Consider the following 12,876-nt stretch of genomic DNA (forward strand, 5'->3'; position numbering starts at 1 on the left):
AAGCTTCCGTCGCCGGCTCCTCGTCCCCAAGCCGAGCGGGTGGGGGGCCGGGCCGGCGGCGTCGGGGAAGCGAAGCCAAGCCCCGCGGCGCCACCCGACCGGTTCAGCAGGGGCCGCGGCGCACACTTAGTGCGGCGCCCGGACCGCACCCTGCGCGCCCCCCAGCGGCCGCCCGGGGCCCCCGGCCAGGGCAGGGTGCGGTGCGCCCGGGCGCCGGCGGGGGGCGCCCTGGCTACCGTCCTCTCAGCCTGGCGGGCGCTGTCGCGGCCCGGGCTGCGGCCCCCCAGGAGGGGCCTGGCGTCACAGTCCCGGTATCCGGAAGCCCTGACCCACCCAGCTCCACCGCCTCTGCCCGGGCCGGCGGCGGTTTCGGGGAAAAGGGCCTGCGAGCGGAGGGACAGTTACTCAGCCCCAGCGAAACCGGCGAGTCGGCACCTGCAAGCGGGCGGGGAGGCGGTGGCCCCGTTACGGCTCCGCCCCGCGCCCCGCCCCGCCCCGTCGCCCGCCAGCCCGGAAGGAGCCGGCCGGCCGAGGCCCGCGGCGGCTGAGTCAGGCGGTGAGAGCCGCCGGCCCGTTACCGCGGGCGCCGGGGGCCCGGGAGGCGCTGTGGTTTCGATGCCGGCCGCGGGCGGGCGGCCTAATGAGCTCTCGGCACGCACACCGCGCCGCGCCCCGCCGCGCCTGGCGCCCCGCCCTGCTCGCCGGTCCGCGGGACCCTGGCGACCTGCCCTGGCGTCATCCCCCGAAACCTGCCGGTTTATTCTTGGGAGACAGGCACCGGGGGCTTTGCTGGCAACTGCGTGTGGCAGAGGGTGGCAGGGATCTCCGTGACAGTTCTGGGTGACAGCAGCCCCCTCGGGGACAGTGGGGGGGGGGGGCGGGACCCGAACTGGCGGCCGTTGGCGCCCTCTGGCGGCCTCGGGGCTCCGTGCATCTTCCGGGCCGCGGTCGCCCGCCTAATCTCCGTTTTCTACGCAGGAACCCGCGTGCCTGAACATGGGGCCCCTGAGCCGGGAAGCTTGGGCCCAGCGCCTGGGCGCCCTTCGGGCCAGCCCGTCCGCTTTCATGGCAGGTCCCGAGGGTGAGAGTTTGGGTCGCGACTTGCTGAGTGATCTGCGGAGCGACAAGCTCACCGAACAGACCAAGGTAGGCCCCGCAGGTGTCCCCTGCCCTGGCCCAATGGACATCCCAGACCTCCACGCCCTGACCCTCATCTTCATGATTCTCTCCCAATCCTCTAGGTTTCCTTGCTGGCCCTGAGCTTAGAGTTCCCAGCCCAGCTGTGGCCTGATGCCTCGGCGGCAGAAGCGGCAGCCACCTCCCTGCTGGACACCCTGGTTCTCCTATCCCCACGGCCCTCAGCTCTCCGGCGGCCCCTGCTGCTGGCGGCCACCACAGCCCTGGTGGCAGGAGGTGCGCTCGGCCCCACCTCAGGAGCCTCTGGCCGCCTACTGCCCTTGCTGCTAGGCCTGGCCGCTGGTCGAGATCTGGGTCCGGGCTTTGGTCCGGTCTCAGAGCAGCGCCCCCTGCAGGCCACAGCGTGCGAGTGCCTGCGGGAGCTAGAGAGCTGTCAGCCAGGACTGCTGGGGGGCTGCCTGGGGCTCCTGCGGGGACTGTTGGGGCGGGAGGGCCCAGTCCAGCCACTCAGCCTGCTGGTCGCCCTTGTTCTTCGCAATATCTTGGTGGCACAGGCCAGGGCTGGGGCCAGCCTGCGGGGCCTGCTCACGGCTGGGGACCCCCCCACTGGGGATGGCCCCTGTCCTTGGGACTGGACACTAGCTGAAGAAGGAGATATCCACTTACAGCCCCAGGCCCCCAGCTGGCTGGCAGCTGAGGAGGGGGAGCATGGCCTTGCAGCGCTAGAGCCCAGTCCTGAGGAGGCCCGGGAACTTCGGGCCACAGTGGCCCAGCTCCTGGACGCCTCCTACCTGCTCACTCCCGTGGCCCAGGCCCAGCTTCTGTGGCTGCTGGGATGGGGCCTTCGGGGCCTGCGGGGCCAGCCGCCTACACTCTTCAAGCCGCAACTGGTACGGCTGCTGAGCACAGCACAGCTGACCCTACTGCACGCAGTTGTGGCACTCAAGGCAGCCTTTGGCGAGGCTCTGTTCACTGCTCAGGATGAAGCCCTGCTGCTCCACCGGCTCACGATGGCTGCCCAACACCCTGCCCTGCCCCCACCCACCCACCTTTTTTACCTGCACTGTCTCCTGAGCTTTCCCGAGAACTGGCCACTGGGCCCTGTGGGTGAGGAGACCACCCCACTGCTGCTAGGGCCCCGGCTGTGCCAGGGCCTCCTGCCTAGTCTCCTGCATGACCCGATGGCCCTCCTGGCCCGCCTGCACCTGCTGTGCCTGCTCTGTGCTGAGGACCAAGAGGAGGAGGAGGAGAAAGGCCAGGCTGAGAGCCTCCAGCACTACCTGGAGGAGCTGCTGGCTGGCCTTCAGCGGAGGGCTGCCCTGGCTGGAGGTCCCCGAGCCTCAGCCACACTCTGCTTCCAGGCCTCGTACCTGGTTGCCCACTGCCTGGCAGGGCAGCCTGCGGTGCTGACTCCTCTGATCCAGGGGCTGGCCCGGCTGTACCAGGCCCGGCCAGCCCTGGCCCCCCATTTTGTAGACCTGTTGGATCGGGTGGGCCCCGAGCTGGGGGAGCCCCTGAGGGTAGTGTTGTGGCAGGAGGTGGTGTCGGAGACTGGCAGGGATGTGGCCCTTCGCTGGCACCTGCAGATGCTAGCAAAGGTGGCAGATGGGGGTGCCCAGAGTGTCACCTTGCGCTTTTTGCAGGCGGCAGCCAGCTACTGCACAGACTGGGGCCTCCAGCAGGCCCTGTTAGGGGTCTGCCGGACCCTGCTGCGGGCACGTGGGGGTGGTGGCCTGGCAGACTTGCTGCAGGCGCTGGCCGGGCAGCTAGAGGACCCTGACGGACGAGACCATGCCCGCCTCTACTACCTCCTCCTGGCCAACCTGTCAGGGCCCAAGCTGGCGATGGCCCTGGGCCCCTCGCTTGCCGCACCTGCACTGGCCTCCTCGCTGGTGGCGGAGAACCAAGGCTTTGCGGCGGCGCTGACGGTGCAAGAGGCTCCGGCTTCTCTGCGGCTGAGCGTGGGGCCCCGCAGAGTCGAGGGCCCTAGCCCGGTGCTGGAGCTCCAGGTGGAGGCGCTGCAGCCGCTCTATTCCCTGGAGCTGCGCTTCCGAGTGGAGGGGCAGCTCTACGAGCCCCTGGGGGCCGTGCACGTTCCCTGCCTGTGCCCTGGCCGTCCTGCCCGCCCTCTGCTCCTGCCCCTGCAGCCCCGCCGCCCGGCCCCCACCCGTCTGGGTGTCCGCGCCCTCTACACCACGCCCACCGGCCTCACCTGTCACGCCCAGCTGCCGCCCCTGCCAGTGAACTTCGCGGACCTCTTTCTGCCGTTCCCACAGCCCCCCGAGGGGGCGGGGCCGGGCTTCTTTGAGGAGCTCTGGGCGACCTGCTTGCCCGAAGGCGCCGAGAGTCGCGTGTGGTGCCCACTAGGACCACAGGGGCTGGAGACTTTGGTGTCCCATCACCTGAAGCCCTTTGTGGTGGCCGCCCAGCCCCCCGCCAGCTACTGTGTCGCCATCCGCCTGCCTCCAGCCTCCAGGCTGCTGCTGCGGCTGGGGGTGGCCCAGGCAGATGGAGTGTCTGTGGCCCTTCGGACCGACGACTGGGCCGTGCTACCCTTGGCGGGGGACTACCTTCGGGGGCTGTCGGCAGCTGCCTGAACCCGTGGGCGGGGCCAGGTGGGGACAGGTCTGGGGGCTTGCCTGAGAGAGGCAGCTAGGGGCCAGGTCTTACCCCTTTGGCTCTCTTCATAAAAAAAAAAAAAAAAAAGACTTGCGTTCACCAGCGCCCTCCCCTGCCTTGTGTTCTTTTGGGCCCTGATGGGGTGGGAGTCACAGGTCTTAAGAAACCTTCCAGGCTAAGAACCCCAGGATGGTAGGATGTGCCAGAATCCTTCAGAATCCCTATCAAGGCAGAGAACAGCCTGCCCGTCCACTTCCCTCTGACCTTGCCCAAGGCCACCCAGCAATTTCCCAACAAGGCCAGAGCTGGAACTGGGGCTTCTGGCTCGTGGGCTGGTGTTTCCAACTCCCAAGTTGGCAGAGCTCCTACCCCAGGACACTGAAACGGGAGAGGAGGCTGAAGTAGCCAGGTGCCCCTTCCCTGGGCTGGGAGGCCTTCCCAGGCCTGGGACCTATGAGGACTGGAGCCACTTTTAGGAGGGGACACTTAGTAAGGTTTGGGGGCTGAGAGGGGGCCACATAAAAACCCAAATTTGTTGCTTTTTAGTCAATTTTGATGCATGGCAATCCCATGCCTCATGGCCTGGGCTAAAGCTAACCAGGCTTTCCCCTAACCCCAGCCTCCAAGAAACCCAACCTGTGCTTAGGGGTCCTCCCAGGTAAGAACTGGTCTCATTTTTTCAAATATGTAAGACACAGGATTCAGGTTTATTGAGGCCAACTCTGCCACCAGGCACTGAGCTGGTGTTTTCCACATAGGTTGCCTTATTTAATCCTGGCAACAGCCCTGCAGGACCCAGCAGATGAGGAAATCTGTAGGTCGGAGAGGTTGAGTGACTTGCCTACGGTCACCCACGTGGTTGGTAATAATGTTTTGTCATCCTGTGGCAGGTTTCCATTCTCCCAGCATCAGAGCAGCTCTGCAGGGGCCACAGAGACAGAGTCCCCAACGCTCTGCCCTGGGCCAGCCACCAGGACATGAAGAAGCCACAGGCTGCAGTGCTGGGTGGTAGAATAGCCACCGCTGGGCTTTGATGTTTTGCAGGAAAGGTCTTTCTGCTGCCCCTACCTCTCTGGCTTCCAGCCCCCAGGTTCCCCCGAGCTTGTCTCCCCCACCCCCAACTGGGGTGAGCTAGGAAAGGAAAGACAACCTGGGACAAGTAGGAGTTGTTATAGATAGGAGTCCTGAGACCTGTCCCAAGCTTGAATTCTGGCTATAACTTGCTCTGTGACCTTGGGCAAGTAATTGCCAAATCAGGAAGGGTCCAGTTCTAGGAAATGGAAACTTCTCCAGCTGTTTGAAACAGAAAGGGATTTAAGACAGAATCAGGTGCTGACAAAGGCCCTGGAAGGCCTGGGGAAGTGGGCCTCCAGGAGACCACCAGTAAAAACCAAAAACCCAAACCCCTTGCTGTTGAGTGGTTTCCAACCCATAGCAATCTTAGGGGATGGTGTAGAACTGCCCCATAGGGTTTCCAAGGAGCGGCTCGTGGATCTCAACTGCTGACCTTTTGGTTAGCATCCTTATCACTTAACCACTGTGCCACCAGGGCGGCAGGATCTGCTGAATTCCAGAACATACTGCCATGGCTGCCATCCAGCTCCTCACAACACCCAGGAAGCTGCTTGGACACTGGAACACAGGCTTGGGCAGCCACTGCTGCCTCTTGACACCCACAAAGCCAGAGACCTGGCGCTGCTGACCCTCTCCACTGCTGGGCTCCCAGGGCAAACGGCCCGCAGGCTCATTTCGCCCACCCACATTGTTCAGAGTGCAGCTGATTAGTGAATCTATTTCTCACACGGAACTCTAGTAGCAAGAGAGTCAGAAAAATGTAGTTTTCTTTTCAACTTCAGATGCAGAAGATGATGTTAGTCATTAGCCTAAGATTAAGCTAACTGTCCATGTAAAGACTGCCCATCCTTTTGTCTGTCTGCCCACCCAGCCATGCATCCATTGCATTTTATCTATCTACTCTTCCAGTGCTGGACACCTGACAACCTCCAACTCACCCTGCCCCAAGTATGCTGCAGTGAACATTTTTATATAGCTCCATATGGACCTGCGTGATAACTTTTCTGGGTTACATACCAAGAGCAGAGTAGCTGAATCATAGGGCACAAATATGCTTAATTTGACTAAGTAACATCAGAGTAAAGAAAGTTTTTTGCTTTGCGTCCCCTCACTATGCCTAGGAAGGCATACAAAGAGGCAGGGATGGAGCAAGTCAATCCACAATGTCCACCACAGTCCACCCCTTTGCATACTCAATATTCACACGCATTCGCTGCAGGGCAATGAGTTTATCTTTTTATATAGCCTTTCTGCCCACTGTCTTGTAACTCCCACAAAATGAGTGGATGAGTCTATGCAAAAAGGTGTAAAACTTTTTCTGGGATTGGCTGGGATAGGCAAATAAGCTGCCTGTGACCCACCAAGGGGATTGGTCAGTTTTGTCATCCTGCTAGTCTTAAAAAGAGTCAATCCCAGAGGTTGAGGTGGGACCTCATTACCATCAAAAAGAAAAGCCAGGAGTGGAGTGCATCCTTTGGACCCAGGGTCCAGGTGCTGAGAATCTCCTAGACCCAGGAGACAGCTGTAACGCTGGAGAGCTGTAACACTAGAGGCGGCAGTGGCATGAGGCAACAGCAGCATGGGACTGGCAGACAGCTTCAGTGGGTTCATCAACCCATGGAACAAGAGAACTGAGCACCTTTGGGCAGGAGGCTTCCTGGCAGAGTGGGGTGCCTCCAGGCGCTTACTGGCAAGCTAAAGAGTTGTAACAGTTGCCTGAGCAGGGCAGAGGCCAGGCCCAAATGGGGCCTGGTGGCAGAGGCCTGCCTGCAGGCGCAGCCAAGAAGAAGCTGTCCTGATGGAAGAACTGTATCCTGAGTCGTTCTGATCCTGAATTGTAACCTGTTACTTCCCTAATCAACCTCTGAATCATGAGTACAGTCTGTGAGTTCTGTGTGGCCATTCTGACAAATTATCAAACCCAACAGAGAAGTAGAGAGTGCCATGGGAGGGATGACTGGTGTCGGAATTGGTAAAAAGATTGGAGGGTGGGGGAATGTTGACCTCCGCCTCAGAGGAATCAGGCTTGGGTTGATGTCAATGCTGATTCTCCTCCCCTCTTGTGAAGTTAGAGGACCCCCGATGCCCCCATTTTATATCTGCTCATACCTGAACTTCCTAAGATAGTGGCCACAACAACACATCCCTGCCTAACTATCCCTCACACAACCAAAAATTCTTTCCTAAAGAGGAGACTCCAAATCCCATCAGTCACTTTGTCCTCCTTGTGTGGATGTTACTAATGTTCACCAATTACTGGCTTTCTACTTCGAGAAACACTAGTACCCTTCCCCATCCTCTTGAAGTTAGATCTGGCCAGGAGACGAGCTCTGGCTAGTGAAACGTGAAGGAGGTCCGTTCTGGGACGAGACATTTCCTTGCCAATGCTCGGCTTGCCAGTCATGGCCTCTGTGGGAGCACATGTTGATATGGAGGTGTTGTGTGGTTTAGTCATTATCTCTCCTCGATAAAATAGAACAAATGCAGTGAATTATGCAGCTACTTATCAATAACAAGCACTTTAGATGAGACAGGTGAGAACGAGGTTAATTAATACATATTTTACACTCAAGGAAGAATGTATGGGTCCTTTCTTGTGCAACTGACCATAACTGGGGGTGTCAGATTTGACAAATAAAATCACAGGAGGCCCAGACAAATTTGAATGTCAGAGAAACAATGAATAATTCTTTAGTATAACTACACCCCAAATATTGCATGGGACATACTTACACTAATATATATGTTGTTTTTAGGTGCCGTTGAGTTGGTTCCAACTCTTAGTGACCCAATGTACAATAGAATGAAACACTCTCCTGGGCAATCCTCGTAATTGTTCCTACGCTTTAGCCCATCGTTGCAGCCACTGTGTCAGTCCATCTCTTTGAAGGTCTTCCTCTTTTTTGCTGACCATCTACTTTATCTGGTAGCATAGTGTTTAAGAGTTCAACTGCTAATCAAAAGGTCAGCAATGCCACAGCTCTTCAGACAGGGATTGGAAAATGACATTGGTGAAGAGTGAGCTTCTTGGATCAGGTAGACACATGAGACTATGTGTGCAGCTCCTGTATGGAGAGGAGATGAAAGGGCAGAGGGGGTCAGAAGTTGGCTGAATGGGCACGAAAATAGAGAGTGGAGGGAAGAAGTCTGCTGTCTCATTAGAGGGAGAGCAACTAGGAGGAGTAGATAGCAAGGTGTATATAAGTTTTTGTATGAGTGACTGACTTGGTTTATAAACTTTCACTTAAAGCACAATAAAAATTAAAAAAAAAAAAGGTCAGCAGTTCCAGTCCACCAGGAGCTCCTTGGAAACCCTATGGGGCAGTTCTACTCTGTCCTTTAGGGTCACTATGAGTTGGAATCAACTCGATGGCAATGGGTTTTGTTTTTTTTTTCAATTTTTGTTCTCCTTTACCAAGCATGATGTCCTTCTCCAGGGACTGGTCCCTCCTGATAACATGTCAAAAACATGTGAGATGAAGTCTCACCATCCTTGTTTCTAAGGAGCATTCTGGCTGTTCTTTTTCCAAAACAAATTTGGTCGGTCTCCTGGCAGTTCATGGTACATTCAATATTCTTCGCCAATACCATAATTCAAAGGCATCAAATTTTCGTCAGTCTTCCCTATTCATTGTCCAGCTTTCACATGCTTATGAGGCAATTAAAAACACCATGGCTTGGGTCAGGTGAACCTTAGTCCTTAAAGCGACATCTTTGTTTTTTAACACATCAAAGAGGTCTTTTGCAGCAGATTTGCCCAATGCAATGTCATTTGATTTCTTGCCTGCTGCTTCCATGAGTTTTGATCGTAGGTCCAAGTAAAATGAAATCCTTAACCAGCTCAGTCATTTTTCATTTTATCATGATATTGCTTATTGGTCCAGTTGTGAAGGTTTTTGTTTTCTTTATGTTGAGGTATAATCCATACTGAAGGCTGTAGTCTTTGATCTTCATCAGTAAGTGCTTCAAGTCCTCTCCACTTTCAGCAAGCAAGGTTGTGTCATCTGCATAATGCAGGTTGTTAATGAGTCTTCCTCCAATACTGATGTCCCATTTTTCTTCATATAGTCCAGCTTCTCGGATTATTTGCTCAGCATACAGATTGAATAAGTATGGTGAAAGGAAACAACCCTGACACACACACTGTTTGTCTTTATGGAAACAAACTGCCACATCTTTCTCCCACGGAAGAGCTGGTGAGTTTGAACCGCCAGCCTTTAGGTTAGCAGCCAAGTCCTTAAAGACTGTGTCACCAGGGCATCATATATATATATATATATATATTCATTGTTTATCTGAATCAAATTTAACTCAGCATTTTGTTTTTATCTGTCAATGCTAGGTTGGCATTTATATCTTCTTTCTTCCACTACCCATTCTATGTTCATTTTGCCCTGAGGGGTCTTTACCTGATGAGGTGACCCAAGCCTTCATTCCTGAGTCCATAGTAATTATCCCTGCTTGGGTTGCTATAGTCTTCTGTTAACATTACTGGACCTGGCAGTCTTCAGAGATGTCCCAGAGAACACTCTGGGTGTGAAGGTCTCTTTCATGACTCCGCTGTGTGGCAGCAACAATCTCTTCCGTGATAATCAGGATCAGTCATTCCAGCCAGCCTAGGGATCCTCTATTAGAGCTGTTGGTTCCAAGGCATGAGGGGGGCAAAATGACAAGGTAGCAGTCTCCATTTCCAGGTCATAAGACCCACTGCTGTGTCCACTAGTGGGAGCAGTCTCCCTTGGGTATTAAGGACTCTAAACTAGCAAAGCCCAAAGCTGCATGGATGGAAAGCAAATATTTTGTGAGAGACTTTCAAACAGCTGAAGATTGGGTCCACCATCTCCCACTGTTTCCCCAAAAAACAGTAAGAGACAAGGAGAAAAGAAAGACAAAACTACACAAAATCAAGCCCTCAGTGTTGCTTGAAGACAGAGAACGCTCAAATCTTAAGAGAACTGTACGCAAAACACCAAACAAACAAAAAATTACAGCACACAACCTGTTATTCTCCTGTCCTAACCTCACTCTGACAGCCTCGTGGCCAGCAAAGACTGGCTGAGAAAAACTGTGGGGAAAAGTGAAGAGGGGAGTTAGTGATGGAACCTAAAATTGATCCAAAACCTTGCCAGGAAGACAAAGTCCAGCCTAAGTCAGAAAATATGAGGCCATCAGTGGTTCATTGGTAGAATTCTCACCTTCCATGTGGGAGATGTAGGTTTGATTCCTGGCCACCTCAAGTACAATACAGCTACCACCCATCTGTCAGTGAGGGCTTGTGTGTTGTTATGACGCTGAACAGGTTTCAGCAGAGCTTCCAGACTAAGACAGACTAGGAAGAAAAGACTGGCAATATATTTATGAAAATCAGCCAGTGAAAACATTATGGAGCACAACAGTCCAATTGGCATCCGTAACCCATTATGAGGATGGTACTCAGGACCAGGCATCATTTTGTTTCTCGTGCATAGCGGGGCTGGTTGGACAGCAACTAACAACAATAATCAAATCTGAAAATACTAAAAAGTGTTGAGTAGGTCAGAGCTCAAACTACAGGGGAGGGATTTAAAAATATGCATGATTTGAAGAGGCAATCTTTGAAACACATAGATTCTGGGAGGGCAAAAAGGAATGGAAGTACCCTTAAAATCATTTGGGTGTGAAGGGGGGAGCAAAAGGGGAAATTTTTATGGATCATAAGATAAAAGAGGACCCATAACTCCTTTCCACACCCTCAAAATAAACAAATCCACTAAAGTATCTGGACTTAGCTATGTTGACAGAAGAGGGCAGCATTAAACTGGGAATCTTGGAAAACACCCCAGTGTCCCTGCAAAAAAAAAAAAAATCAGAAAATGAATTTTATCACATATCAACCAAAGAAAATTCACACATACACACACACACAATAACCATGAAACAGAAGAAAGCTATAACGCAACACTCCAGACAGAACTAAATACAAAACAAGCATTTGCAGATAGGCAAAATCACCTTGAACGAGAAATTGAAAAGGAAGAGAAATAGATAAAATCCAGGAAGAGAGGAAAAGAATGTTGATTGAACTCAGGAAAGAGATGGAAGGAACAGATAAAATTATCTAGAAATAAAGAATAAATTACAAGAGTGCCCAAGGGAGAAGAGATTCATAAAAAATTAAGAGCATTGAAGAAAGATAGGAAAACAATCAAGAAAATGAAAATGAGATAGAGAAGCAAAAAGAGTCAGAAGAAAATAATTGAAACAGAAGTCACAGAAGGAATCACATCTGTATTATTGGAATCCCTGAAGAAAAAGTACAAATGGAACCAAGCTAATATTTAACACCGTAATCCAAGAAAACTTTCCAGAAAAAAAAATCTACACTTTGAAAGGGCCCACCAGATATCTAGAAAAATTAAGCTGGAATGATTGATTTGAGACATAGCCTAGCAAAAAGATCAGCTTTCAAAGTTTGTTTTTTTTTTTTTAATCATCAAAGTCTCCAGGCAAAAAGATCAAATAATTAGAAAGGCAAAAGAATTAAAATGGCACTAGACTTTCTTAAAAAAACACACAGAACAAGAATGGAGTAGTATATGTTTTAATTCAATTAAAGAAAATATGAGCCAAGGATGTTATATCCAGACAAGCTGTCCTTCAAGTATCAAGGCTGCCTTAGTTATCTAGTATGGTTATAACAGAAATAAAAAAAGAGGATAGCTTTAACAAAGAGGGATTTATTTTCTCACAGTCTAGGCTAGAAGTCCAAACTCAGATCCTTCTCTTCAATCTTCCCCTGGACTAGGAGCTTCTCCTTTCAGGAACCCAGGGCCCAAAGGACACGCTCTGCTCCTGGTGCTGCTTTCTTGGTGGTATGAAGTCCCTTATCTCTCTGCTCACTTCTCTGTTTTATATCTCAAAACAGATTGGCTCAAAACAAACTCCAATCTTGTAGATTGAGTCCTGCCTCATTAACTTAATTGCCGCCTATCCCACCTCATTAACATCACAGAGGTAGGATTTATAACACACAGGAAAATCACATCAGATGACAAAATGGTGGACAATCACACAATGCTGGGAATCATGGCCTAGCCAAACTGATACACATATTTTTGGGGGACACAATTCAATCCATGACAAAAGCCATAGGAAATAGTTTTCTGTTTTTTAACAAGTAACTAAGAAGGTGTGATCATTAAGGTTGTGTGTCAACTTGGCTGGGCCGTGATTCCCAGTGGTTTGACAGTTATGATGTAGTTTGGCAGTCCTATAATAATGTGTAATCACCTCCATGATGAGATCTGGTACAATGTTATCACCTCCATGATGAGATCTGCTGTGAGTAACCAATCAGTTGAAAAGGAGTTTCTTTGGGGGTGTGGCCCGCATCCAATATAGGTGGACTTTCTGGTAAGGCTTGTGGGCTTTTGCTCTCTCTGGATCCTGCAGCCAGCTCCTGTTCATCTGGCCTCTGGTTCTTGGGACTTGAGTTACCAGCTTACCTGCAGCCTTGCCTGTCTATCTTGGGATTTGTTGTTCTTTGCAGCCTGTAAGCCAGAGCCCCGTTGTCTTACTTGTCAATCTTAGGTTCACCAGCCCCTGTGGCTATGTGAATCAGGAGAAGCCTCCAGCCTGACCCATGGACTTGGGACATTCCAGCCTCTACGACCATGTGAGCCATTCCCTTGATATAAATCTATATATATATTTAAGGAGCCATGGCAGTGCAGTGGTTAAAGGACTTGGCTGCTAACTGAAAGGTTGGAGGTTTGAACCTACCAGTCACTCCGTGAGAGAAAGATGTGGCAGCCTGCTTCCATAAAGATTACGGCCTTGAAAACCCTATGGGGCAGTTCTACTCTGTCCTACAGGGTCACTATGAGTAGGAATTGACTCCATGGCAACGAGCTTATATGTATGTTTATACTCTTTACTGGTTTTGCCTCTCTAGCGAACCCAGCCTAAGACATTTGGTACCAAGAGTGGCTCCAGAGAAACCAAATTGTAAGGATGAATTCTATATTGGTTCTCAAGTCGGGTTAGTCTTAAAAGATGTTGACAACT

The 12,876-nt window shown here is 52.2% G+C and overlaps 1 protein-coding gene across 2 annotated transcripts; it reads left to right on the forward strand.

Annotated features, from left to right (window-relative positions):
- Nucleotides 1–518: 518 nt before the first annotated feature.
- Nucleotides 519–7,689, forward strand: AP5B1 (adaptor related protein complex 5 subunit beta 1). 2 transcript variants are annotated; one of them, XM_023559582.2, is made up of 3 exons: nt 519–556; nt 979–1,146; nt 1,242–7,689. In XM_023559582.2, the coding sequence occupies exons 2-3, from the start codon at nt 997–999 to the stop codon at nt 3,732–3,734; spliced, it is 2,643 nt and encodes an 880-aa protein (XP_023415350.1). In that variant the 5' UTR covers nt 519–556; nt 979–996; the 3' UTR covers nt 3,735–7,689. The 2 variants fall into 2 exon arrangements, with proteins under 2 accessions (XP_023415350.1, XP_003419471.1); XM_003419423.4 differs by lacking the exon at nt 519–556 and adding an exon at nt 655–840 and having other exon boundaries at nt 1,242–7,544.
- The last annotated feature ends 5,187 nt before the right edge of the window (nt 7,690–12,876 follow it).

This window comes from Loxodonta africana, chromosome 7 (assembly GCF_030014295.1).
Source record: "Loxodonta africana isolate mLoxAfr1 chromosome 7, mLoxAfr1.hap2, whole genome shotgun sequence".
Taxonomy (NCBI): domain Eukaryota; kingdom Metazoa; phylum Chordata; class Mammalia; order Proboscidea; family Elephantidae; genus Loxodonta; species Loxodonta africana.